General features: G+C 35.0%; 2 protein-coding genes and 1 long non-coding RNA gene across 3 annotated transcripts; 2 read left to right on the top strand and 1 right to left on the bottom strand.

Moving 5' to 3' along the window:
- Positions 1–207: 207 nt before the first annotated feature.
- Positions 208–6,274, bottom strand: LOC113776104 (NADPH--cytochrome P450 reductase). Its single transcript, XM_027321184.1, has 18 exons — positions 5,604–6,274; positions 5,223–5,282; positions 5,006–5,082; positions 4,823–4,880; positions 4,604–4,687; positions 4,460–4,496; positions 3,922–3,991; positions 3,622–3,816; positions 3,406–3,498; positions 3,033–3,258; positions 2,863–2,946; positions 2,629–2,780; positions 2,188–2,284; positions 1,817–1,966; positions 1,649–1,726; positions 1,420–1,542; positions 1,192–1,305; positions 208–715 (listed from the first exon to the last, which is right to left on the bottom strand). Exons 1-18 carry the CDS (start codon positions 5,961–5,963, stop codon positions 635–637), a joined length of 2,139 nt encoding a protein of 712 aa, XP_027176985.1. The 5' UTR covers positions 5,964–6,274; the 3' UTR covers positions 208–634.
- A 16,379-nt stretch (positions 6,275–22,653) lies between these two features.
- Positions 22,654–24,688, top strand: LOC113773580 (afadin- and alpha-actinin-binding protein B-like). Its single transcript, XM_027318215.1, has 5 exons — positions 22,654–22,951; positions 23,042–23,076; positions 23,286–23,394; positions 23,520–23,617; positions 24,607–24,688. The coding sequence occupies exons 1-5, from the start codon at positions 22,916–22,918 to the stop codon at positions 24,686–24,688; spliced, it is 360 nt and encodes a 119-aa protein (XP_027174016.1). The 5' UTR covers positions 22,654–22,915.
- A 9-nt stretch (positions 24,689–24,697) lies between these two features.
- On the top strand, positions 24,698–25,057 carry LOC113773024. Its single transcript, XR_003468739.1, has 3 exons — positions 24,698–24,711; positions 24,808–24,897; positions 24,994–25,057. It is a non-coding gene; the product is annotated as an uncharacterized LOC113773024 (long non-coding RNA).
- Positions 25,058–25,121: the final 64 nt, after the last annotated feature.

Below are 25,121 nucleotides of genomic sequence, written 5' to 3'. Positions count from 1 at the left end.
CCAAAGACAAACATGTGCCTTGCTAGTTGCTACAGAAACTGCAATGTCCTAGTCCTCTCTTTTCCTCCCAGACATTTTCTGAAGTATGCTCCATAGGGACAAACCAATAACTTCGCCATCATACTTTAGTTGTTTACCTTTGCAGAGGAAGAATAGCAGATTCAAGAAAGAAGAGTACGGTAGAGAAGACTGACTTGACAAAATACGTTTAACACTGGAAATAAAAACTTCAAATATATACGAGTTCAAAATCAATCCATGTCGGTGGGTCGGTCAAAACCATCTCCCTGTCTCATTAGTAATAATACAGACTCCCCAGTCTCCGGCAGCTATGCATGCCTCTAAAAAGTTGCTACCAACCATTATTGGCACATATATATATATGTATATATATATATATATATATGTTCAACATAAATATGGCATGTATTACTACTGTATTTATAACTTACATGAACCAAAAAATCCTCCAAAAGCAAAAGAAGAATTAATACAATAACACGACAAGGACACTTCCATTTTCACGCTGGCGGAGGAAGGCGGGGATACCTTTTTCACAATGCCTCCCCTTAATAACCTATAAAAGCATCGCGATCTTTTTTTGTCATTTTCCCTACTATCTTTTAGGGGCTGATCACCATACATCGCGCAAGTATCTTCCGCTCATTTGCAGATTCTTTACAAAGCTCTCAGCCTTGGAGCTGTCCATAGATCCCTGAAACAAAAAAAATCGGCAGACCCGTTAGCTTTGTGTCACACTGAACTTTTGACATGGTTGTAGAGGTCAGCTTATAATCCTTATGCCTCCTGGTTTAAAATGGAAAAAAATGCACTTTACAGTAAAATACATGAAGGGCATCATGACGTTCTGTTATTAGTTTAGCTTTTCATTTATTTTAAGTGGGGAAGGGGAGGCCCAACTTTGTAGGCGGGGCACAATCTCAAGAAAATGACATTTGACATTACTACATAATTGATGTCTCTTCTTTTCAAAGTTTCAGGAGCCTCCACGACCACTAATGCATGCCAACACGTGGAAAAAGAAGTTGTGAACGGTTTTCCAGCCATATGGGAGTCACAAATGGTTGGTGGGTGCATTAGTGCAAGATTCACCAAATAGGTGGTAGGTGGGAAGGAATACTCCAGCCAAAAGTATCAACCAAATAATAGCAGCTAATCCTGTTAAGATACCTGTTCTTGCACAATGGTATGGAGAGTTCGGTGGACATCCCTGGCCATGCCTTTGGCATCACCACAGACGTACACATAGGCTCCCTCAGAAAGCATGCTCCAGATATCGGAAGCCTACAACACCCAATGAAAATTTAGGATTAACATCTCAAAAATAGTACTCAAAAACTCTCTAAACACACAAAATCTGAAAAACACAGTATGTAGCATGCAACACTCTTCTACTACCTTCTCTGCCATTTTATGTTGTACATATTGCTTAGTGGGCCCCTCGCGGGAGAAGGCAACAATTAGCTCAGAGAGTGCACCACTTTTAGCAAAGTGGTTTAACTCATCTTCATAGATGTAGTCCTGCAAGATTGGTGATAAAAGTCAGAAAACTTAGAAACTGGTATACAAGGAAACCATGTACATACAGTTTCAGATATTGTAGCAATTCAATAAATGAGTCACCGACCATTTGGCGATTCCTGCATCCAAAAAAGAAGACTGCAGGACCAAGTTCAGTTCCTTCTTCCTTCAGAGCTAATCTTTCCTGAAATACAATTCAAATACACCATGTGTTAAACTTGACAGTGCTATATACCAACTAGGTACATGAAACATTAGGTGCTTTGAGACAAACCTGAAGGAAACCTCTAAAAGGAGCCAAACCAGTACCAGGGCCAATCATTATAACGGGTACTTTAGGATCAGAAGGAAGTCTGAAGTTAGATGTCCTGACGAAAATAGGAGCCCAGCTGCAGTCATAACTGTCCTCCGAAGGAATGGAATTCTGGGCAAACAAATAGGGCAATTGAGAAGTGAGAAGAATGCAAAGCTACAACGATTGAAAAATACGTGCCAAAGACGAAACAATGCCAAAAATTATACTTTTAGCGAGCTCGATATTTCAGCTATATGAAATTATCTCCAAATCACATAAACATAACACACACTTAGATGCAAGAAGAAGGGCCCGAAATTTCAAAAATGCTAAACTAAAATAACCAATACCTTCATCCATGTTGAACATACACCCTTGTGGATTCTTCCTGTTGGTGTTTTATCATAAACAAGAGCACAAGTGACATGAATTCTAGAGGGTGCCATCCTGCATGACAATCATGCAAACAATGAGGCCATCAGACCATCCATTTTTTAAATAAAACAAAAATAAGAATAAGAATAAAAAGCAACTCAAGAAGGTAATTAACTCTTCAAGGACGATTCCCATTTACAATGCTTAAGTGGAAACTGATTTAAATTAGCTTCAGTACCATTGGAGAAAGGTACAGAAAGATATTAGACGTATGACGAAAGGAGATGTGGCAATTTACAAAGTCCACCAAGGACAAGAAAGAAGATTCCAACCACATTTACGAGTAACAGCCTTTCTAATACAAATTCACCAATACGTGATGCTGCAATTGTGAGTAGAAAAATAACCCAGCATACCTGGGCGAGGATGATATAGAATAGAATCTAGGCTGCAAACGTGGGGCAACTGCAGCAAAGAAAACTCCAAGTGGAGGTTTTGCTGATGGAAATTCAGCCATCACCTCGAGGAGGCTTCTCTGGTTTGCAACAACCCATTGTGCATATTCATCCTGGAAAATGATATGATGTATCGCCATGAGGAGCAATTAAAATCACATTGGGAATAAAAGTTACAAGGAAACAGGTTGATACCTTTCCAGCTGGGGATGCAAGATGCCTTAACTGATCAGCCTCACTAGGATCAGATGCATAAGCTGCCAGAGCTAGCAAAGCGGACTGCATAGCATGGGATTGAGCATTAACACATCATAGTTCAATGTGACTTTCAAATGCCCAAGATATTAACATGATTATTGACATACCTTCTTAGGAGAACCTAAAAGATCAGCATATTTAGTCAGAGCAGTTCGTAATGTACAGGGTGGGAAGGGAGGTGGCAAGGAGCTTCCACCAAGTGGTGTGCCATCTTCTTTATCAGTGTGAATGGAGAAGTACGTCTCTGGTGGCAAATTCAGTAACCTTTCAGCCTCCTCCACAGTTTCACTTAGATTTTCACAATACACGCCAACATGATCTCCAGTTTCGTACCTGGATACAACAGACACATCAGTGAACAACACTAGCACAGAAATAGAGAATAATAGCCTTATTTCTGCAATGGTCAATGTAACAGCTGTCTAGGAACTTCAGAAACAGGAAAACAGAAGCTAAGTTGCAAAGGAAATATCAACTCACTTAATTCCAGTGCAAGAAATGTCAAACTCCAGATGTGTGCATGAACGATCAGAAGCAGGAGTATGAAGTTCCTTCCTTACAGCAATATTAGATCTTCAACCACGAAATGCAGATATATTAGATTGTGACAAGAAAAGCATGATTTTGCTAACGTCATACAAGCCTACTCCTTTTTTATTTTTCATCTCCAAAAGATCTTGGAAGCACTATCTATACCTGCAAGGATGCTGTGCATCAATAACAGCATGACCATTAGCGTGTCCATTTGCTCTATCATCTAAAACTGGTGAATCTGATCTGTCGTGGAACACAACCCGATATTCCAAAATAGCAGCAGTGTAAGGAGTAGCAACAGATGCTTCATCACCATCCCTTAGTAGTTCATCCAACTCAGGCCACACATTTTCACGCCTGGATAAGCAAAATTAAGAAACATTATTTAAGTTTGTACAAGCACAAATGCAAGGCATGATATACTGGATTTTGTGTTCATGCAGATTCTTTGTACAATCATACCATGCAGCAAAGTCATCTTCAATGCACTGGTCATCATCTCCAAGACCAACAGGAACAAGCCTCTTAGCACCTGCAAAGTTGTAAGGAGAGGAAATTATGGAGGTGAAAAATTCCTGACATGATTAATGTTTTGAAAAGTAACGAACGGACTATCACAATTAGTTGTAACAGAGAGGAAAACAAAGACATATTTGACACAACATGCAAAGTTCACTGAAAAAAAGCGGCAAACAGCCATGCTCTCTCGTCATACATTCTGTGGTCGTACATATAAAGAGCAGCATTTTTAACAGCCTAATCTTCAACTTAACACATAGGGCAGCGAATACTGTAGCAGAAAATAGGATGGCGTGGCCAGGATTTTAATTTCTATACCATTTACACAATGGTAAGATACGGAGCACAAAAGCACAACTGGAATCATCAAAAGTTCATGACAGTCAATGGGTTAAACTCTCCCTATTCAAGGATCATAACAGCAGTCCCAACATCCCCCATTACATTACTCAAAAGTGTAAGTCCATAGAATATAAATTACCTTGCTCAACACAAAGATCATCAACCACTTTTGCAATCTGTTCCCAAGTTATCAAAGATATATAACCGTCAGTAAAAGATTATACAACATAAGTGCACAATACAAGTCCTTTACAGAGCAGGGATATACAGAACCAGTCCAGACCTTGTTGAAATGCTCGTATTGTCTGTTGCCAAGACCAAAAACTCCATAACTAAGGTTCTTAAGCCAGTCCCCTCTTTCTTTTCCCTGCGCACAACCACATTTTAAAAGATCAACGGGAAGATCATATCCCAACTCAGTTTCCAAAATAGCACTAAGTGTAGAAAATGAGCATATATACATCTCAACAATCTAATTTTTCTTTTTTTTCCTTTTTCTTACCTCGGCAAACCATTTGTAGAATCTCGCCGCATTGTCAGTTGGCTCGCCATCTCCATATCTGAAATCAACCATACTCAATTAGTAAAATGTGAAAAAAAAAGCCTCTCCCAAAAAAAGTGATGTATTTAAGCAATAAAGAGGCAGTTCGGCGGTGATCAGTAACAACCAATTACTATAACTCACGTGGCCAAGAAGAAAAAAGCCAAAGTCTCTTTTTTCAACTTCTCCTCGTATTCCTCATCATCAGCAGCATAATCATCCTATCAAGCATCAGCCACTCAGTCATTTAGACGAAGCCAATATCATGTCAAACACAGAAACATGGCAGTAAAAGCTTGCCACCAGAAAGAACATGAGGTAAGAAAAATAAATGAACGAAGGAAACAGAAGAATAGCTTACCAAATCAATTACTTTGAAAACAGCCTTTTCATATCTAGCTTTAGCTTCGTCGGCAAGTGCCTAAAAAAGGGATCAACGATTCAATTACCCAAACTAAAGAAAAAGGCAGAGCATTCCCATTTCTACTTTTTTTTATACAATTGAGATGACCAAATTACCCTTCGCAATTCACAAATTCCCACGGGAAGTTTATCCCAACTAACCAAATTTGACATATTCAGCAGGCCAATTTTGTCCTCCAAAATTTTTATCTAGGCATCAGAATTGATTTGATTATGACACTATATTTCTTCTTTTTGCCCTTATTTTTGAATATTCCGGAGAATCAAATCAAATGGAGTTCATAAAATAATAAGGTGGATTTTTCAGGTGACAACACACCTTAGCAAAGCCTTCAGCTGTACCAGTCTGGGTTCCAAAAAAGATGGTAACTTTTGTCCTTCCATCATCAATTTCCTCCGGCTCCTCCACGGATTTCGTCATAATAAGTTTCGGCGGCTCCGCCACTTTCTTGGTGGAAGCCGACGACCGCCGCCAGACCAATGCAACAACGCATCCGATCAGCACAGCAACCGAGGTCGTCAGTATCATCATCAACTGTCTATTCTCCATCAGCATCGCCACCACCGCCGGCGGCAACGGACCACCGGACTCCGACGAATTAGACCCGTCAAATTTAGCTCCATTAAAGATCGCAGCCATCAAATCGAAAGGTGACAACTTCTCTGGGCTAGAATCCATCTCCTCTCGACTGGGTGGAAGCTAAAACTAACTTTAAAAGAAAAAAATTCCAACTTTTTCGCCGGCCAGACAGACCCAGTTCAAGAAATGCTACAAAAGTGAGGAAAACTTGAGTTTTCCCCACTGAAACTGGAATTTCTCAACTGGGTAGGAGTTAAATCGACGAATATATCAAAATTTTGAATGCTTAGCTGAAAAAATCAAGCTGCTTTTGCTAAATTTTCTCGCAGGTCAGATTGCTTTAGGGGGGTTGGTGAAAATTGGTGAGGTTTGGCAAGAACTGTCCGTCCAAATTACTATCTAATAATGTGGGAAATGAGAAAGGGAGCTGACTTTATATGGACAACCAACGCAAGCGAGAGACAAGCATGGGGAAAATTAAAAAAAAAATTAAACAGCCTGCCAAACCAGACTGGTCAAACCCACCTAACACATCTTAACCATGGTTAAATGAAATTAATGAAAGGGAGAGGGAAGGGGGAGGACGAAGGAGGAACTGGAAGAGGAAGACTTCCAACTTTCAATCCTGCCTGCTTGCCTCGGGACTGGACCGGGTGATGGGTTTGTTTAGTTTATAATTTTTAGATTGACTAATTAATGCATGGATTTTTTTTGGGTTAAAAATTTAAAAAAAATTAAAAAATTGTTTTTTTTTTTCTATTTGGAGTTTAGCAGTAGTAGAAGTATGCTAAGTACTATGATTACTCTCTTTCAATTTTTATTTCAAGTTGTTGAATATCAGAAATGCCCTTTTCTGTCTTCTTTTTTATTTTTTTCCTTTCAGAAATGCTCTTTTCTGTCTCATTGTACTGAAGAATAATGGGCAGAAAATGCCCTCGTGCGTCTCGTGCGGTCATACGTGATCGTGTGCTGGTGGCGGTGGTTTGCCTGCCACTCGTTCTGGGACACGTGGTTTTACGACTAAAAGATACCAAGAAAATTGGTGTATAAGAAAATCTCTGATTTTGTTTGGATAAGAGTTTATTTGGATGATTTATTTGAGATATTTACTGTAGCACTTTTGTGATGTGATGTATGTGAGATAAAAAGGTGGTTGGGAAGATAAAAAGGTGATTGGGATTTGTGAGGCAAAATTTTTTTTTCTAAATTTCCTTTGTCCAAACGGACACGTGGTTTTTTTTATTACGAATTCGCTATATGAGTTCCCGAGGCTAATTTTAATTTGATGCGAATTGTATCTTGAAATTAGTACACAATCCTACGTCGGACTCAAGGAACAAACATTTTCAGCAGTTTTGTGCTTGCATGTAATCAGCAAGACTAAGGAATGAAAATAAGAACTGAGATTGAAATTTTGTGCTTTTAACCATTCAAAGTCAACTTTGTACAATAAAGAAAAATGTACTGCACAGTAATTGATATTTTAGGTTTACAAGAACCTTGAAGGTTACATGGGTCTAATTTTGTTGTCACTTGAATAGATGGAAAGTTTTTGCGAGAAAGTGAAGCATCCGAAAGCAAGGTAAAGAAAACAAAATTTATTTTTCATTATGCATTTAGTCATCCATAAAAATTTCAAGGGAAATTAGAAAGTTAGTAATAGTTAGGAGCAATTCTTCAAATTCTTTTATTGAACTAACTATTTTTCTTTAAAATTATGCAAATTTTGCAAGATACAAAATACATGAAAATGTAAGACCCTGCAACAAAATTTTTCAACTTTCCTCCTAATTAAACGTATATAAAGGAAAAAATAATTAACTTTTCTTCACTTTTCCATGTTTTTTCCTTGCAAACAAAGAATAAAAATCTGTTAATATGGTTTGTTTCAAAAAAAAAAACTTTATTTAATATACTATCTAGAATAACACTCGAAAATACAAAAAAAAAAAGAATAATACATTAAATAAGGTATCCATAGTGGAGATCGGTAGCAGGGGAAAGGGGAAAGGGATTGCTTTGAAAAATATAAATAAATTTGTACAAACAACAATATTTTAATAAAAATAATTAATAAAATTCTTGTCTTTCCTTCAATTGAATTTAGCTCAAAAGATAATAATGTAACCATTACGAAGCACTTCAACTAATCCCCGAAGAAATTTACAATTATCACGCGTTACGAGTGAATTCGTGTATTCAAAGATGGCTGAAATAGTTTAGGAACCCCTTAAATAGTTGAGTGAATAGCCCAAAAGGTCACTAAACTATTAAAAATGGCATCCTTTGGTCACCAAACTTTTTTTATGGCCGAAAAGATCACTAAACTCGGAAAAACTCTCCAGCGGAGTCATTTTACCGAATTTCAGCGGTTTCTCATCCGGTTACAAGGGTCTTGAATTGAATAAATATTCTGATATGGGCAAAAATGTCCAAAAGATTATTGGGGCAAGTGAACTCACAGACTGTTTCGTTCCCAAAGTTGACCAATCAACCGACATTCACTTCGTCTTCTCTGGTGAAGTTTACTGGCTGTAAACACTCCGAGTCGGACTCCGATTCCATGTTCACAATTCGAAGACCGCCGACCATTGACGGAAGAGAAGCAACCCCATTGCATTCGGCCTGTGCACCTAAAACTAATTTGGGTTCTTCGTCCAGACAAGTACACCCGGATTCAGAATTACACAGTCCATGGTCGGGGATACCATGGTGGGTCGCGAATAAATCCTTAACGAAATTCATTTGATCATCGTCGTCGTCGTCGTCTTCTGGGCTGTAGTAGAGGAAATTCTGGTCGGAGTGCACAGATTCAGAATGCTAAGAGCCGGATTCGGATTCTGAAATGGCGGTGAAATTGAGGTTGTCATCAATCAAGAAGGAAGGATTAGGAGGAGAGAGGGAAATTACAGTCTCTATTTTTATCGCCGGAGAAGATGAAGTCAATCTAGGGGTTCAATTCTGAGGGGCGAGACGAGCTCTGTTCTTTCCAGTTATCCGATTCCAGAAGATGAGAGAGAATTGGGTCAATTACGTTTCTTAAGCTTAGATGGCTGAGATCCCATAAACTCCCAAAGGTCGGATGCCAAACATGGCCTCATCACGATTTTCCGGCCAGATCTTCTATCAAATCTGTGATGAATACACAGAGTGGGTGATGGGATGTCCCGCTAACTGCACGTAAACTTCTTGCTTCTAGTTGTTCCGGTCAGTCTTGCCGGTGCCCTCTGAGTCATCTCTCTCAGGCCTCTCAGCCTGGCGTAGAGTTTGAAAGTAGGGAATAGCCCACGGTTTCACCAGTTTCAATAATCTTTTAGACATTTTTGCCCTTTGACTATATTCCTCCATTCCACGTTGCCCATGCCACCGGATGAGAAACCGTTGAGATTCGGTAAAATGACTACGTTGGAGAGTTTTTGCGAGTTTAGTGACCTTTTTGGCCACAAAAAAAGTTTAGTGACCAAAGGATGCCATTTTTAATAGTTTAGTGACCTTTTGGGCCATTCACTCTAAATAGTTTACTCATGAGAATTATCCCTCCCATCTTTTTTGTCCCTTTAGTATGTTTTTTTATAGAAATTATTTAGAAAAAACACTGTAGATTTATATTTTATTTTATATAATATGATGCATGTCATATAAAAAAAAATAAAGGCGACGATAAACATAAAAGAAAATTAAAAAATATATTTATATCATGAACCGAATAACATTTATATATAAGGATAAATAAAAATCACCATTTTCCTTTCTTCATTTCTTAAATCTCACCCTTGTCCGTTAGAGGGGTGAAAGAGAATTTGTACATAATGACCCAATCCAAACACAATTGTATTCACATCCATTCGATGGTTAATTGTGCAGAACCGCCGGCATTCATGTTGCAAATGATGTGAAAAATGTGGAATCCCATCAGCCACAAGACCCCACAACTCACAAGACCACCAATTTGAACGGCTACTCTTCTTCTAGAAAATTTTAAAACTGGGAAGAATACTCTATTCAACTTCTTTGTGAGGACATGGATGGTGAAGCACTAGTTGGAGCATCGCCAGATATAATTTGTCCCATGTTTGGCCGATTTTAAATTATGTCGGCCAGATATTAACTGCTGATAAAGGAATATCTACTGCTATTTTAGAAATTTGATTAAACTCCATTTTTCGGTCCTCGTATGAAAACGAGACTACTAGTTTTGAGAAGCGCAGAGGAACAAACTGAAACAAAACCCAAAAAAATCAATTAATGAGCTTTGTATTTTAGAAGAATATATGCTTGGATACCATGGTTCTTAAAATCCTATTATTCTATTAACGAAGATTGCTACCAGGAATTGCGCAGTTTTAGTGCATTCCTGTATCACGACAATAAAAATGGATGTGTTAGAAGAGAATTTGTCTTCTTTAAACTTTTGGTGCATTCTATTAAGAAGTATCGAATTACCATTTCTGATTAAGTTTACGTAGTTCCGTTAAGTCTCTTTTTTTTTTTTACCAAAAAAATGGAAGATTTTGCTGCTGCAAATTTTCTTATATTTTCATATGCTTGATGCTTTCAATATTTGGCTTGGAACGCAGCAAAATTAACTCCTAGTCGTACTTCTTGAATAGGACACCTTAACGTGATACACATCTAATGTCCAACAGCAACCAGTACCCCCATCTTTTGTTTCTTCTTGGGGTTTGCTTTTGGCTGATTGAATAAGTAACATCTTGTGTCTTCGGCTCATAAAGATCCTTCCAAGTCTATAAAGCTCATAAAATATGACTACCAAAATCATGAACGGCAAGAGTGTCTAGTTAATGTAGGACTACGTGGTAAAGGGTTTCATCTTGACATGCAACCAATTCTTTAAAAAATGGTGAACAAGTTATTACCTTTTTGAATACAGTGACCTATCTTTAAAAATTCCTTTTTTCTTGTAAAAAAATGGTGGAATTATCCGGCGCGTACTCTAGAGTAACGACTGCAGATTTCTTTATCAACCAAAGAAAAAAAAAAGAAGGTAAAATTTAAAAAATGAAAAGAAAGAAAAAAAAATTGAATCCGAAACTTCTTCTGAACCCTTACCGCTAACCAAGCTCTCTTGGGCTTGAAAACAGAAACCTTGGGCCCTTAACTACTAGGAATTATTTTAAAGTTTTATTATGCTTCTTCAAATCAAATATGGGTTTTCGAAATTGATAGTGATGCTTGCCGGAACATTTGTCTTGCATTATACAAGCTGCCTGTCCCGCGGGATTCCTTAGTATTATCAGCCATACGTTAAACGAGTGCCCCCCGTAGAAGGGCATCTTTAATAGAAGTTCACGCAAGTCTAAATTCTTGAAAACAACTTTTTCTTGTTTATTTCCTTAAAAGAAAAAAGAAAAGGAACTATTTCTTGTTTATTCGTTGGAGACGGCAAATGTTTTTGTTGTCGTCACAAGTAAGGCTGCAAACGAATCGAGCCGCTCGCGTCAAGCTCAACTCGAGCTCGAGTCGAGTTCGAGCTAGCTCGAGTTCGAACTCAAATTCAAAATATTAAACTCGTTAGCTCACGAGCTCGAATATATATATATATATATATTTTTTAATATATTTTTTTTATTTTAAGTATATATATTTTTTTATTTTTTAATTTTAATAGTAAAATTACATATATATATCCTTAATATTTTATTATTTATTAAAATATTATTTATTATTTATATTTTTAATTTTAATAGTAAAATTACATATATATATCCTTAATATTTTATTATTTATTAAGAAAAAATATTATTTTATTTATTTTTTAAAAAATAAAATAATTATTTTTTATTTTTTTCGAGCGCGAGCTCGAGCTTGAAATTGTCAGTTGGTCGAGCTCGAGAGTTCGAGTTCAATGAAATTATGTCGAGATTCGATTCGATTGGGCCAAAACTCGACTCGGCGCGGCTCGTTTGCAGCCCTAGACTCACAAGGGCGTGAAATATACTGCTCAATAATTTGTCATCTTGCTATCAACCAATTGGTTGGGCACTCTTCATTTATATTCTTACTGCCCAACATCCATCTACGTTTCTATTCCGAACTCCCAACTAACGTAGACATTTAATTGCAACTGCAAGTTCCGAGTATCCAGTTATATTATATATTTCGTCAAGTAGTTGTACGTCAGAGGATATACTCTACATTGGCTTTAGTTAGGGAGAAGAGTCGAGGAACTAGAGCCTAGAGGGCTTTTCTTTCTTCGGATGCCTAATATTGGAACAGAAATTAACTTTGGTTGAAATGTTTTTCTCATCTATTTAAATTTGATTTGATGGATGGTCAAGTGGTTCCATATTTCTATTCAATAAGGTATTTTTCATGCTAATAGTCGCATTCCATATTCGATATGACTTGATATATCACAATTTCTTCTGGGAGAAATAAAAAAAAAGTAGCATCTAATGATAAAGTCAAATGAAAAGGAAACGATAACTGGTTCTGTTGATAGGGGTGTGCATTCGGTGCAAAATCGGTAATTCGGTGCACTGAATTCTGTGAATTCGGTTATTCTACATATAGAAATCTAAACCGTTTTCAATTCCGAATTAGCCATAACCGAATTCATACCGCAACCGATTTCAAATTCGAAAACGGTAATGAATTCGGTTTAACCGAATTCATCTATTAAAAAAAATTAATAATTTATCTATTAATTTAAACTAGAATAAACCTTAGACTATACAATGATTGGTGATAATTTATGAATTTATAATTTACAATGATTAATAATAAGTAATATTAGTTAGTAGTTACAATGAATTTATAATTTACAGTATTAATAATAAATAATATTAGTTACAAACTTACAAATTATAATAATTAGTGATAAGTTATATTAGTTACAAACTTATAATTTATTTCAAATCAAAATAAAAACTTATTTACTTACACATGTTATTGTGAAAGTCAATACACTAATACATTGATTTGCAATTCACATGCATTCACTTATACTGTTTAGTTGTCTTGTCTATACTTAAAACCTTAAGATTAGTAAATAGATAATATGAGTTTTAACTTATTTGACAACTTATACCTAGAAACCTTAGTCTATGACTTAAGGAACACAATGATTAGTGATAATTTATGAATTCATAATTTACAATGATTAATAATAAGTAATATTAGTTACAAACTTACAAATTACAATGATTAGTGATAAGTTATATTAGTTATAAACTTATAATTTATTTCAAATCAAAATAAAACTTATTTACTTACATATGCTATTGTGAAAGTCAATAAACTAATACATTGATTTGCAATTCATATGCATTCACTTACATTGCTAACTGCTTAGTTGTCTTATCTATACTTAAAGGCTAAAGCCTTAAGAATTAAGATTAGTGAATAGATAATATGAATTTTTATGTTAAATATGTAGAATACACACTAATACTTGCAAGTTACAGATTACGCATTCAAATATTCAATAATTCAAACATGAATGATATATCAAATTACCAATATCTAAATTCTAATTATGAATTATGTTTATTGTTTAATATTTAGTATTATACATATATGTATTAATTATTATCTAATTCTAGTCATGTTACTCATGTATAAAATAATAATAATTATAGTTATCTTATATCGTTATGTATTACTATATATTTGTATTATTATAGTCATATAACAATTAACAAATACTAAAAGAATATATTGTACATTATTATATATTATTATTATTATAAGTACATGATATGATGATAATACCATATACTAATTATTATTAATAGTATTTACCTATATAATATAATAAAGTATTAGTAGTATATACTAATACTAAATAGCATTTATCTATATATTATATAATTTTATATATCAATTTGGTAATTCGAATGCGGAAATGCGATACCCGATTTCAGTTACCGAATTTGAATGCGAAATCGGTTATTACCAAATTCATAATCTCATTACCTATTTCATACCATATTAGAATTCGGTGAATTTGTCATGTATCGAATTTGTACCAAATTACCAAATACCCGATTTCAAATTACCGAATTGAATTTGAAATCGATTATGAATTCGGTAAGAACCGAATTTGCTCACCCCTATCTGTTGATACTGCTGACTACACATTGATACGATCCAAGAACTTTTGAATCCTTGAATTCACGCGTTCAAAGATTTCTCGCAGGTCAAAATTATAGAACTCACCCCCAATTGCATGGACACGTGGGGCACCAAATAGGGTAGCTATGTTTTAGATTTGAATCGAGATTAGATTGAAACTAACTTAGCAGTTTGTTGAATTGGTATCGAAACCATATTTTGGAAATTGGACTGGGAACCATAATCGTGACTAAAGATTTATGTTTAGGTTTCTGAACCAGAATCGTAACCGACGGTTTACGATACGTTCAAATCGTCTAAAAAAATATTTACTATTTAAATATATTTGATCAATTTAGAATTCGATATCATATCAATAGTCAGTATCTAATACCAATATCTCCAATCTAACCCTAACGACCCATTGTTCCATTCCATTAGCCATTAGTAAGTTTATATCACATGATTAATTTAAATCCAGAATGAACTAAATCTAATCGACAATGAGATTTTTTTTAAATAAAATTTGCATCAATTTTTCTTTTCCTTGCACACGATAATACAATAAAGTTCTTTTTTTCCCTTTTTATTAACATTTATTGTTATTTTTTCTTAGAATCAATTTTATAACAAACAAAGTGTTTAAACATGATTAAAAGAATCGGAACCATAATCGGAAAAAAATGAAACTGTAATCAAAATCGAAGATTCAAGAACTATAACCGTAACCTTCAAAAAATCAGAATTGTTGATTTTTAAATCGGAATCGATGATTCTGAAACCGTGACCAGTCTAGGGCCAAGTGGTAGGAGCCTCCGCTATTCCCATTATTATTAAAAACCATTCACTATATGTTTCCTCGAGAAAATTCAGAATTTTGGACATGCAACCGCCACTCTGCCACTAGATGGGGCTTAAAGTTCTCGAAGACGAACAAGCTCGACTTCCCAGCTGTCTAGTCCCTCTGTTTCCCACTTCCCCGTCTGTCTTAAGTGTTGCTATACATGCTAAAAAAAAAAAGAAGCTAGATTTGAGCTTGTTTGGGTTGCCATTTTATTGAGAAAATATTTTGAGTTTTTTAAAAATATTCTTTTTGAAATTCACATACATCACATATTAAAAAATGTTATTTATTTTCAAAAATATAATTCAAACAACCTTTTAATTCTTGTCACAAAGCTCATGCTCGCTGCAATGTTAACTTTTTCAAGATTATAAAGTATTCTTTCGACAATACATCATATTGGGAGATCTAAGCGTGTTTGTTTGTATAGAAAACTATGAAGAATTAAGACATTTCCCGGACCATGCATCTATTGTACTGATGCAATTTATGTCAAATTTGTAAAGCATATACAACACAGCATCATCCAATGGCAAATTAGTCAAGTCGTGTACTGTTAATGTTCGGTTATAGTTATAGTTATTTTAAAGAAAAAAAAATGTAAAGCAAATTACAAGAGGGAAATATAATTAGAAATATTTAATGATGAACAACTCAATTAATTAGTGGGGCGAGTGGTTGGGAATTCTGAGAATCCAACGGTATTTGGTCAGGAAAGCCCAGAGCGCCCATGTGCAGGACAAATTAACTACTCCACCACACCATTGCAACCATGTTCTTAGCTCTAATCCAGGCTGTCAAATTAACAGAATGGATCTCGCGGAACCGCACCAATATTTCAAAATGGTTTTCTTAAGGAAATGAATCGGATCCGGATGATTTTTAATATGATTATTTTCCCTATTGCAATTGATGATTTTTTTTTGTCAGAAACTCACATTATTTATTTTCCCCCATTTGTTTCTAGGCCTTCTGTTCTTTTGATGGGCTATGCCCAAAAACTACATGTGCTCCTAATAAACGGGAAGTAATTACTAAGAAAACAAATTCTACTAATGATTAAATATCTGCAGTTTAATTTTTCCTGATAAATAAAAAAGGGTATTATGTTGCAATCAAAGCTTTAAATTTTTGCAGTACTTTAACTGCTAATAATTCTTACGTTATAATAACGGCCAGTAAACAAATGCAGCCCAAATACTTTTCGCCAAGAGAAAGAGAACCATGCAGCATCGGATGCCATGTGTACTTCTGTTGTATTTTGACTTAAAAATCAGCTGCCTTTTAGTCGAAAGAATGTAGCTGCTATTTTATGAGTCATTATCTGAGATTATAATGAGGTAATGGTTTTGAAAATAACAGTTTATGAAAGGCAAAAGCGCAGATCCAGTGAACAGGGTCAAAAAAGGAGGAGAGGGGAACCCGGGACAGGAGACGAAGAAAAATCTCAAGGCTCTAAAACATATCTTCTTAGTTCAATTGCCGCGTCTGACTTCCGTTTTCGTTTGACCAGTTTAATGATCATAATTGGCTGCCTCTTTTTCGTTCTTCAACCATGGTACGTGCCTGAGTTAAGGAACGTAAATCGGCTGCAATGATACGTTTCTTGCTCCCTTATTATTGTAATCACTCTTCAGAAAACGATGGTGGCTCTATATTAATCAATCAAAATATGCTCTTCTCGTTGCCAGTTCTTAGGGAAATTTCCAGTTTGGCAGAGTCAAAATGTCTGGTTTGGTCCATAGATAGGAGCAATTTTTTAACGTAAAGTCTAACGTAGTCTTACCACCGGTCCATTTTTCAAGAAATGCATTGAACATGCATTATATTGACCAGCTCGGCATCAACCTTATATGTTGCTAGCCTAAATTGATCAAGAACGATGCAATCTTTAGAGTGATATTTTGAGCTTTACGAGACTGACAATACAGATGATACAGGCATAAGGAATTTTCCACGTGAAATTATTCTCTGGTTAGACTTGCGGAGCTTCAAAGAAAAATTTTGTCAAAAGTGGATCTAACAATAGGCCTATCAATCGGGTAATATGAGCCGGACTTTTATAAGTTTATGATTAGTTGATTTAATTTGTAATACTTTTGGGTTTCAAAACATGAGTTTAACTTTAATAAATGTGAAAATCATACTCAACTCACAAAATATTTAGATTTTAAGCCTTATTTGGATTTAGTCCAAACTCACTTATTATTACTCATCAATTTTCTTAATATAATTAGTATAACTATTAAATTATAAAATTAAAATAATGTTCATAGGACTACAACATTAAACTAAAATATGAACAAGTAATAGTTCTTAAAAAGTACATAAATAAAAAAATTTTCAACACTATTTAATTCGTTCAAAATACATGAAAAATAGTAATAAAACATACGGTCATAAACCAATACATCTTTAAAGATTGAAATTTCTTCATAGCTTTGTAACCTAAATCCAAACATACTTGATGATTGGTGTTTCTAGATCAAAAAGAAATCAACCAATATTATACGAATATAAAAATTTACTCAATCAATAAGAAAAGTTAGAATTTCACTTATGCATTGTCAATATTGAATCTCAAGAAAGATAGTAAAAGAGTCTTTAGATGTATTTTTATGTTTTGTAATTTATATATATATTTAGTATTTAGTAATAATATTTCTGAATATATAATTATATATATATATATATCAAAATATAAATATTATATGAATTAATCTTTCATACACTGACAGTGTATATGAATTAATCTTTCCTACACTGACAGTGTATACACTGTCAACGTTAGATGAATGACAACTATGTAAAATTTGAATTTAATATTCAATTTTTGTACACATGTCATGAATTAAACGATGATAGTGTATACATTGTTAGTATATATAAGATTTACTCATATTATATATATTATATACATATATGTAATTAAAGGGCCGGACCTCTATCGAATTTGAGTCTAATGAGACCCAAACTCGATTCATATTTAATTCGGACTTATTTTTTAGGCCCAAACTCAAACTGGTTCATTGAAAGGTCAGGCTTATCGGATATTTTTCTCAAGTCGAACGAGCCAAGCTTGAGTTGAACCGATCTCATTGACAGTTCTATCTAATAGTCCATCTTGGAAATACTGAGAGAATTTGATTTTTTTTCTTCCCTTAATTGGAATCAAAAGTACTAGAATCGTGCCATAATTAGCTTATATAACTTTATAGTTAGCAATACCTATAAATTTCAAAAAGAGTTACTCTAATTTTAAAAGAAAATGCTTACAAAGACAATATAACAACTTTGCACATATCTTACAAAGACATGATGCTTTCTACAGGATTCTTTCTTCTATCAAATACACGCATTTTTACACCCCAAAACATGAAAATCCATGTCTTACATACACAGACTTTTTGCATTAATATATAGTTTAAATACTGAAAAGCAATATTTGAACCCTAATTCAATATAAAAATAAATTATAACATTGATATTAAATTGTGTAATATACTTGAAATTGAATTTCCAAATAATACTCAAATTCCATTGATCATCAAAACAAATATAACTTTTTGGATTCAACAAGACTTTAGCAAAGTTTCAATTTTCAGAATTGAGGAAATGGCATAAATGGTTCCAAAATTTTTAAACTTTTATTTTATTAGTCAATAAAGTTTTTCTTTAACATAAATGCTGGTCATTCAACTAATTATAACCTACATTATTGAATGAAAAAATGCACGTTTTCGTCAGTTAAGTGACAAAAAAAATCTATATTTTGATGAGTTGAGTGAGAGAATACGTGCCACCATTTGAATTAAAATAAACAAAAAGATTAGAGACAAAAATAAAGAAACTTAAAATATTCAATAACAATTTGTGCCATATACTTTTCAAATTCCAGACTTCATTTTTCAATTTAACCAAATGTGTCGTGCCTGCAGGGTTCCCTTAATCCTTTGGACGTGGATCCTCCACCTATAACTTGCATGTCGTGTTGTTCATTTAAGTACAACAGCTTCTCCTTCGGGTATTCACTATTCAGTAGACATGGAGTCGTAATTACTTCCTATTTTGTCTCTATTTTTTCTACTTATACTCTATAATTTAGGTTGTTCTCTTCATATACACACGGGGTCGTATCTGGCTGTGTTCGTGTCTTCTCTTCATATACATACGGCAGTCATATCAAATTTTTTCAAATAATATTTCGTTTGTATCATAAACAAATTTTTCAATCCACCTTTTCATATTTTCAATCACTTTTTTATTTCATATACATCACATCACAAAAAGTATTATAATAATTATTCTAAATAATATTTCAAATAATACTCTACATAATTTGATTCCTAGCAACAACTTGTAACATCAGAATCAAGCATAATCATAACTTTGAATCAAACGATGATTGAAACTTCCAAATAGTCACTACCAAGCCCTACAAACTTCTCTCGCAGTAACCAGAAACATTTTTTTTTATTGTCGATACGATAATTTTTATTACACGTCTATTCATACTCTGCACTAAGGAAAAATAGTGGAGTCAAAGTGGTCAATGGGGAATCCGGTGATAATTGAACTTTCATTGGACTAGACGAGTGCATAGACATTCACTAGTGAAATTTTAAAAAAAAAAAAACTGGACAAGAATGCAAGCAAAGAAATTTGATCCATCGACTTACACCGAAAAAAAAATTTAAGTCTCTCCATAGTGGCCAACTCAATTACGCTGAAGGAATGGTTTAAATCTCTCACTACTGGCCAACTCAACTTGGTTGAGTGTTGAGTTGGTTTAGTAACCACAGACATGCACACAACCAATTTTCATCTAATATTCTCCAGGAAGTCTGGGGGGTAGGATTGGGAAGAACATATGGGTAGATAAAAATTCATTCGACATTTGAACCTTAAAAGAAAGGAAAAGAAAAGAAAAAAACAACAAGAACAACAGAAGAAAGAAAGTTCAGTTTCGCACGAGGCCCGCGTTAACTACAACCTACGGGTATAAACTTCCACCTTCCAAAGCCATCAACAAATATTAAACACAGCCATCTTTTTCTTCGGATCCATTCATTGATTTAATAAGATTAAACACAACCATCTTTTTCTTTGAATACATTCATTGATTTAATAAGACGACGATGTTATTGCCGCCCGGCCTGGCCTCAGAGTTTAGACCCCAGACATGGGACCTGTATTTACTGATAGCTTTCCTCTTGACTTCACTTGCTCCTGCACTGAAATTTGAAAATGACGTTTCCACCGAATAAAGCCTTTGCAACCACAGAGCCTAAAAAGGAATTAACTTCCTCTTTGAGCTGTAGGTCAAGGATTCGAATCCCATTTGTAATAAAAAAAATTGAAAAGAAGCGTTAGAGCAATCTCTTATACACAGTCTCTTTAGACTCTTCTTCTTGTAAATTAGATTATAAAAGTGTTATCGTAAAAAATAAATAAAAAACTAATAACGCCTTTGTGTGGCCCACTGATGGTCCAGTAGTCACGAGCCCACGTTGTGCGATTCCTGGCCTTTTCTTTTGTGTGTGCTAATAGATTGATTGCTGGTTACTTGGTTTCCTCAGTGCCCAGCTTAATTATTAAGGACATTAGTCGTGTAATATTGAGCTTCCTCATTCGATTTCATGAGGATTATTCCAATTCTTTTGCCTTTGGGTGACACGTTATTATGTGTTATATCTACAAATGTGTATGTACTCTTTTTTTTTTTTTTCTTTAGTATTAGTCCAGAATTTAACACATCATCAAGGTACTGCATTACTTGAGTTTGTCAACAACAAATGAAAATATTCTTTTTTCTTTTAGCCACAGTCCCACACTTAAATTTTCATATAATATTTTTCAGTGGGGATTTGGGAGGTGGAAGATGAACAGATTTTTCTTTTCCTGGAGAGCTTTAAGCAAAATGGGGCTTTTGGCCCAAATCTTCCAAGAAGGCAAATGGATGGTTTGCTTCGACAGGGGGACAACTCCTCGAACCACAAGCCCGTATCAACTGATGTCTCCATTGATGGCTCAGAATTAATACGAAAAGCCCACAAAGTGACAATCATCCCAGTTCATTGGGTTCCTTTTCGTGACGGATTCTGGGCTAGGGCATCTTCACAAACCGTACAGTATGATATTTGTTTTTTTTTTTTAACTTAATTTTTACAATTAAATTTACTATTTCTGATGACATATAAAATAGTTCTATGGCAAAGAGGCTCCATTTTTAGTATGGCATGGCAGCTCTCATTTTCTATCCCTTTTTTGTAAGAAAACGATCATCAACTAGCTTCTAATATTGACAACAAGAACAAGAGAAATAAAGCAAAATAATAGAGAGAGAAAAGTCACCGAAACACATGCAAACCGAAACGTACTATTGCAAATAATTCTACTTGGTTGTTTGGGGTTTGGACTTTGGGGAGGTGGAATAGGCACTGGCAGAATGTTTATCTTGGGTGGGCGAATTTCGCGCACATTTAATCTCTGGATTCAACATAAACTTTATGGTTTTTTTTTCCAAAGAAAAGATTTTAGTTTATAAGGAAAATGTTGAAAGTTTTTTGACATTCTAGATGGGGAAACCAAAAAAAAAAAAAAAACACATAACTTTGTGCGAGTTCCCTCCCTTGGAGTGGCAGGGCACCATCAACATCAAGAAGAGGAAGCTTGTTCTGTCGGTTTCGGGAGTGTGGGGTTTGGACGTTTGTACGAGGTTTTATCATTGTTACCATAATCATCATGGCTTTAACACGTTGTCACTCGTAAAGCCTAATTGCATTGCGCAAATCATCAGATTCTTTAACAACTTTTGCCTCTTCGCTATAAGAAGAAGCTCGTCGAGTCTCTTTGTTTAGAGCCTTGTGGATCAAGCCACTCGAACCAACGAATGAAATCAGCAATTAGCTTCGAACATTATTGCTGCATAAAAGCATTTCCCTCGATCATCTTGTTATCATTTTTATTTCACAAATATCAAAATATATATATATATATATAAAGAAAAAGATTATAGTAGTGTTATTCTAAAGATTTTTTTCGAAATACATAATAGTTTGTCCAGACAAAACAGCATTATTTAGGGATGAACTATGTTTATCAAAAAAGGTACATTATATATCATTGTAATGATCTTAGTATTTGTTTTAGTGCTCAAAATATATTTCTACCGTTTTGTTGACACATTTTAGTATACTTAATTAATAATGAACGAACTTTCATCATCAAGTGTATAACCCTACAAAGTGAAGGAAGCCAGTTTTCTCGTTAATTTTTTGAGAAGGTGTAAGCTGCAATCTATATACAGATGAGTAAGAGACTAGCTCTCTCCTCATTCCTCAGATTCATTTTTTGTTCTTTTTTCTTTTAGTAGGTGCAAATCAATTGCTTGCTTTTGGCCCAATCTTGATCTCCCCGAGACGGTTGATTGAGTTTAAAGGCTACGTTTGCTTGTTTCTGGAATGTGCTTGGGATACAAGGCTTTAAATAAATAGTTTGAGTCCAATAATTTTCTTGTGGCAAACTTTTTGTTCCACATTGCTTTCTTTTTTAATTTCCGAATGCACAACTGTGAAGCAAATTATCTGAGGTTCATAAGAATTATTACTTATGTAGCTTGCAAAAAATGCGCGCCTGCTTGCTTGCACGTGAAAGAGAGTCGTGTATTATTGGTCAACCGCAAGTTTGAACTCGTCAGACCGCTCCCCCGACTTCACTCACGAATTCCAAATCAAATCCCAACAAGTCAGACCTGCAAAATCTATCTGTCCATTATTGCCCCTTCTTCTTTTAAAATCCTTTTATTTATTACTACCCACTTTTATCCAAACAACGAAGACCAACAAAGAAAAAGAGGAAAAAGTGGAGTTGTACTAAAAAGCAAGTCTCTCTATTTCTCTGGTAGTAACTGAGAAATGAATCCACTTGAAGCGCCATCATTCCTCTCCGCTTTTACTTCACTATTCACTCCAAATTTCAAAAATTCCTGGCACGATCCCATTCCCCTTAGATCTACGCATTCTCTCTTCAACTCCTACTCCTAAAACACACGCCCGCTGCCGGTTGATCGAGTTCGTTTAGATTGGTGTGGATTTCTGTTGTTATTAAAGTGAAGCTGCTTTTGCTGCCAATGCCGCCTCCGACTGACTCTGATTTTGATCTCCGAGTATGAACTTCTTCTTTTTTTTTCCCCCTTTCCGAGGTTAAAATTTTCAAAATTTTGTGTAATTTCTGCTCATTTTTATTACATTTGCAGCGAGCATCTACGCCGCCTGGAAGTTTGGGGATCAGGTACCACTAAAAAAGAAAAAAATGGAAAAGAACTACTATTAATTCCTCGAATATATATATATATATATATTTATATATTTGCACTAGTTGTCTTAGGTTTCTGATTTCTGTGGTTATCGTACAATGTGTTGAATTTTGGTTGATATATAGTCCGATTTATATGCTAATAAAACAAGATGGCCTCGGCCGGCTGTGATGTGAGTTTTCAGTGACGCATTTGCTGACGTTAACAACCTCGAGCACTGTGCCAAGTACTTGAATCAAACCCTAGTCACCTTCGGATTTCCGGCTTCGCTTGATCTCTTCGCCAATGATCCAGTGAGTCATCGCATTTTCCATTTTCTTCCCCCTTTTCAGTAACTTTTGAACTTTTTTTTCCCCGTGTGTGCGCGCACAGGCAAGTGAATTTACTTCGTTTGGTTTTCTGAATGCAATTTGAGTAGGTTTCAATCGCAAGGACTTGCAATTGCATATATGCACTGTTACAGCAGAGGCAGAGGGACATTGATTTTAGAGAGTCTGCTAATGAGCAGAGACAACGGTATGGCCCTTCCTCTACCATATAATTTTACTTGTTTAGGGACTGTGTGGTTACATGAATATGAATGAAGAATGGAAATGTGAATGGTTTCTCAATCTGTGTACATTTTTCTTACGGGTGGAGATATGAAACTAACATACTGTTGTCATTTTGCATTGTGGCGGTTAACTTGTATGTGCACAAAGTCTAGTTTGTCCGGTTATATGTACACTTTTAGAAATAAATTTGTTTTTTTTTTTCTTTTGTTTGTGGAGTCATAGAAAGTAAAATAAATGCGAAGAGAGAGAGAGAGAGGAGAGCAGCGGTGGTGTTTGGTTTCAGGATTTGTGCCTAAGGTTACAGGCACGCCACAGTCGCAAATTTCATGATAAAGGAAGTGGCTCGTTCTGTGAAATTAACTGTCATTTGCAGACAATTATTTGTGATTTCCTCTTTTCTTTTTTGTTTTTGGTAATTCGACTAACATTACTTTGGTTTAAAATGTAAGTTTCGACATTTTTGAGTTGAGATTACCATAATAATGTCGAGGGTTAATTTGAGTGCTCTTGAATTTTGTTCACTTGATCAGAAGTTTCGTGGATGGAAGACCTAGTATAATATACTAATTACGAGACTAGTGGAGTAAGAGGAATTTTTTGACTTAAACATGTGGTCTGAAAGAAATTGGAGGCTAGAGTTGTGAGAGGATTTGAGTGAACTAGAGTTGCTCGCTTCTATATAACTGCTGGGTATTTAATTGCCGGTTTTAAGTACATATGTCAATTTTCTACTTCAGGTTTTTGAGGACCCAAGGAAGTTTTCAGTTTATTGTAGATAGAATATGGTTCTGCTTGAAATGAATTATCAATTCTATCTAGTGTCATTGCTAGAAAAATGTTATGCTTAAAATGAATCACTAATTCTTGAAATGAATTGGCAGTTATTACTCTTGGGCTTTGTCGCAGGGATCTATAATCGGCTCCAGCAGTTTTTTTCCTATTTTCCTCAAGGTTTTTGTCAGACATTTCAAGATTCGAGCTAAAGTGGAGGAGATTGGAAGGCCAAACTTGCATCCAAGAAATAGAGAAATAGGAACCCAAGCAATAACAAGAACAGTTCGTATTTTACCACATGGGATTATTCTTTGTCTTGTATTGGTTAATTTATCCTATTGAGCTATTCTGTGAGCTTATCTAAGAGTTTATGGCCAGGAAGCAAAAGCTTCTGCAGCTTTTAAAGCGCAAATTGAAAAGTTGCAGCAAGAACGAGATGAGTTTCAAAGAATGGTGATTGGGAATCAGGTCAGGACATTTCAGTTCATCTGATGTTCATTACAGGATTTCTTTAATTTTGCCTAGAAAATTTGATGCTAACAAATCTAGTGTTTTGTTGAATAGCAAGTTAAAACTCAACAAATACATGAGATGAAGAAAAAGGAAAAAGAGTACATAAAACTGCAGGTATGATATGAATTTTTGTTGGTCTTGAAGTTGGATATGCTAAGTGTATGCAATACATTACAGTA

Source organism: Coffea eugenioides, chromosome 6 (assembly GCF_003713205.1).
Source record: "Coffea eugenioides isolate CCC68of chromosome 6, Ceug_1.0, whole genome shotgun sequence".
In the NCBI taxonomy this organism is placed as follows: Eukaryota; Viridiplantae; Streptophyta; class Magnoliopsida; order Gentianales; family Rubiaceae; genus Coffea; species Coffea eugenioides.
The sequence above is the reverse complement of the archived record's forward strand: the minus strand, read 5'-3'. Positions and strand labels throughout refer to the sequence as shown.

What these genes read in the sequence shown, in the direction of transcription:
- LOC113776104 (XM_027321184.1), bottom strand. Translation starts at nt 5,963, where the DNA reads ATGGATTCTAGCCCAGAGAAGTTGTCACCTTTCGATTTGATGGCTGCG. An exon ending in TTTTAGGTTCTCCTAAGAAG is followed by an intron (nt 2,947 to 3,032) that starts GTATGTCAATAA and finishes CATGCTATGCAG; the next exon opens with TCCGCTTTGCTAGCTCTGGC. An exon ending in ATACCATTGTGCAAGAACAG is followed by an intron (nt 716 to 1,191) that starts GTATCTTAACAG and finishes TTTTTGTTTCAG; the next exon opens with GGATCTATGGACAGCTCCAA.
- LOC113773580 (XM_027318215.1), top strand. Translation starts at nt 22,916, where the DNA reads ATGCCGCCTCCGACTGACTCTGATTTTGATCTCCGA. An exon ending in ACTCTGATTTTGATCTCCGA is followed by an intron (nt 22,952 to 23,041) that starts GTATGAACTTCT and finishes TTACATTTGCAG; the next exon opens with CGAGCATCTACGCCGCCTGG. An exon ending in CCTGGAAGTTTGGGGATCAG is followed by an intron (nt 23,077 to 23,285) that starts GTACCACTAAAA and finishes GTGAGTTTTCAG; the next exon opens with TGACGCATTTGCTGACGTTA.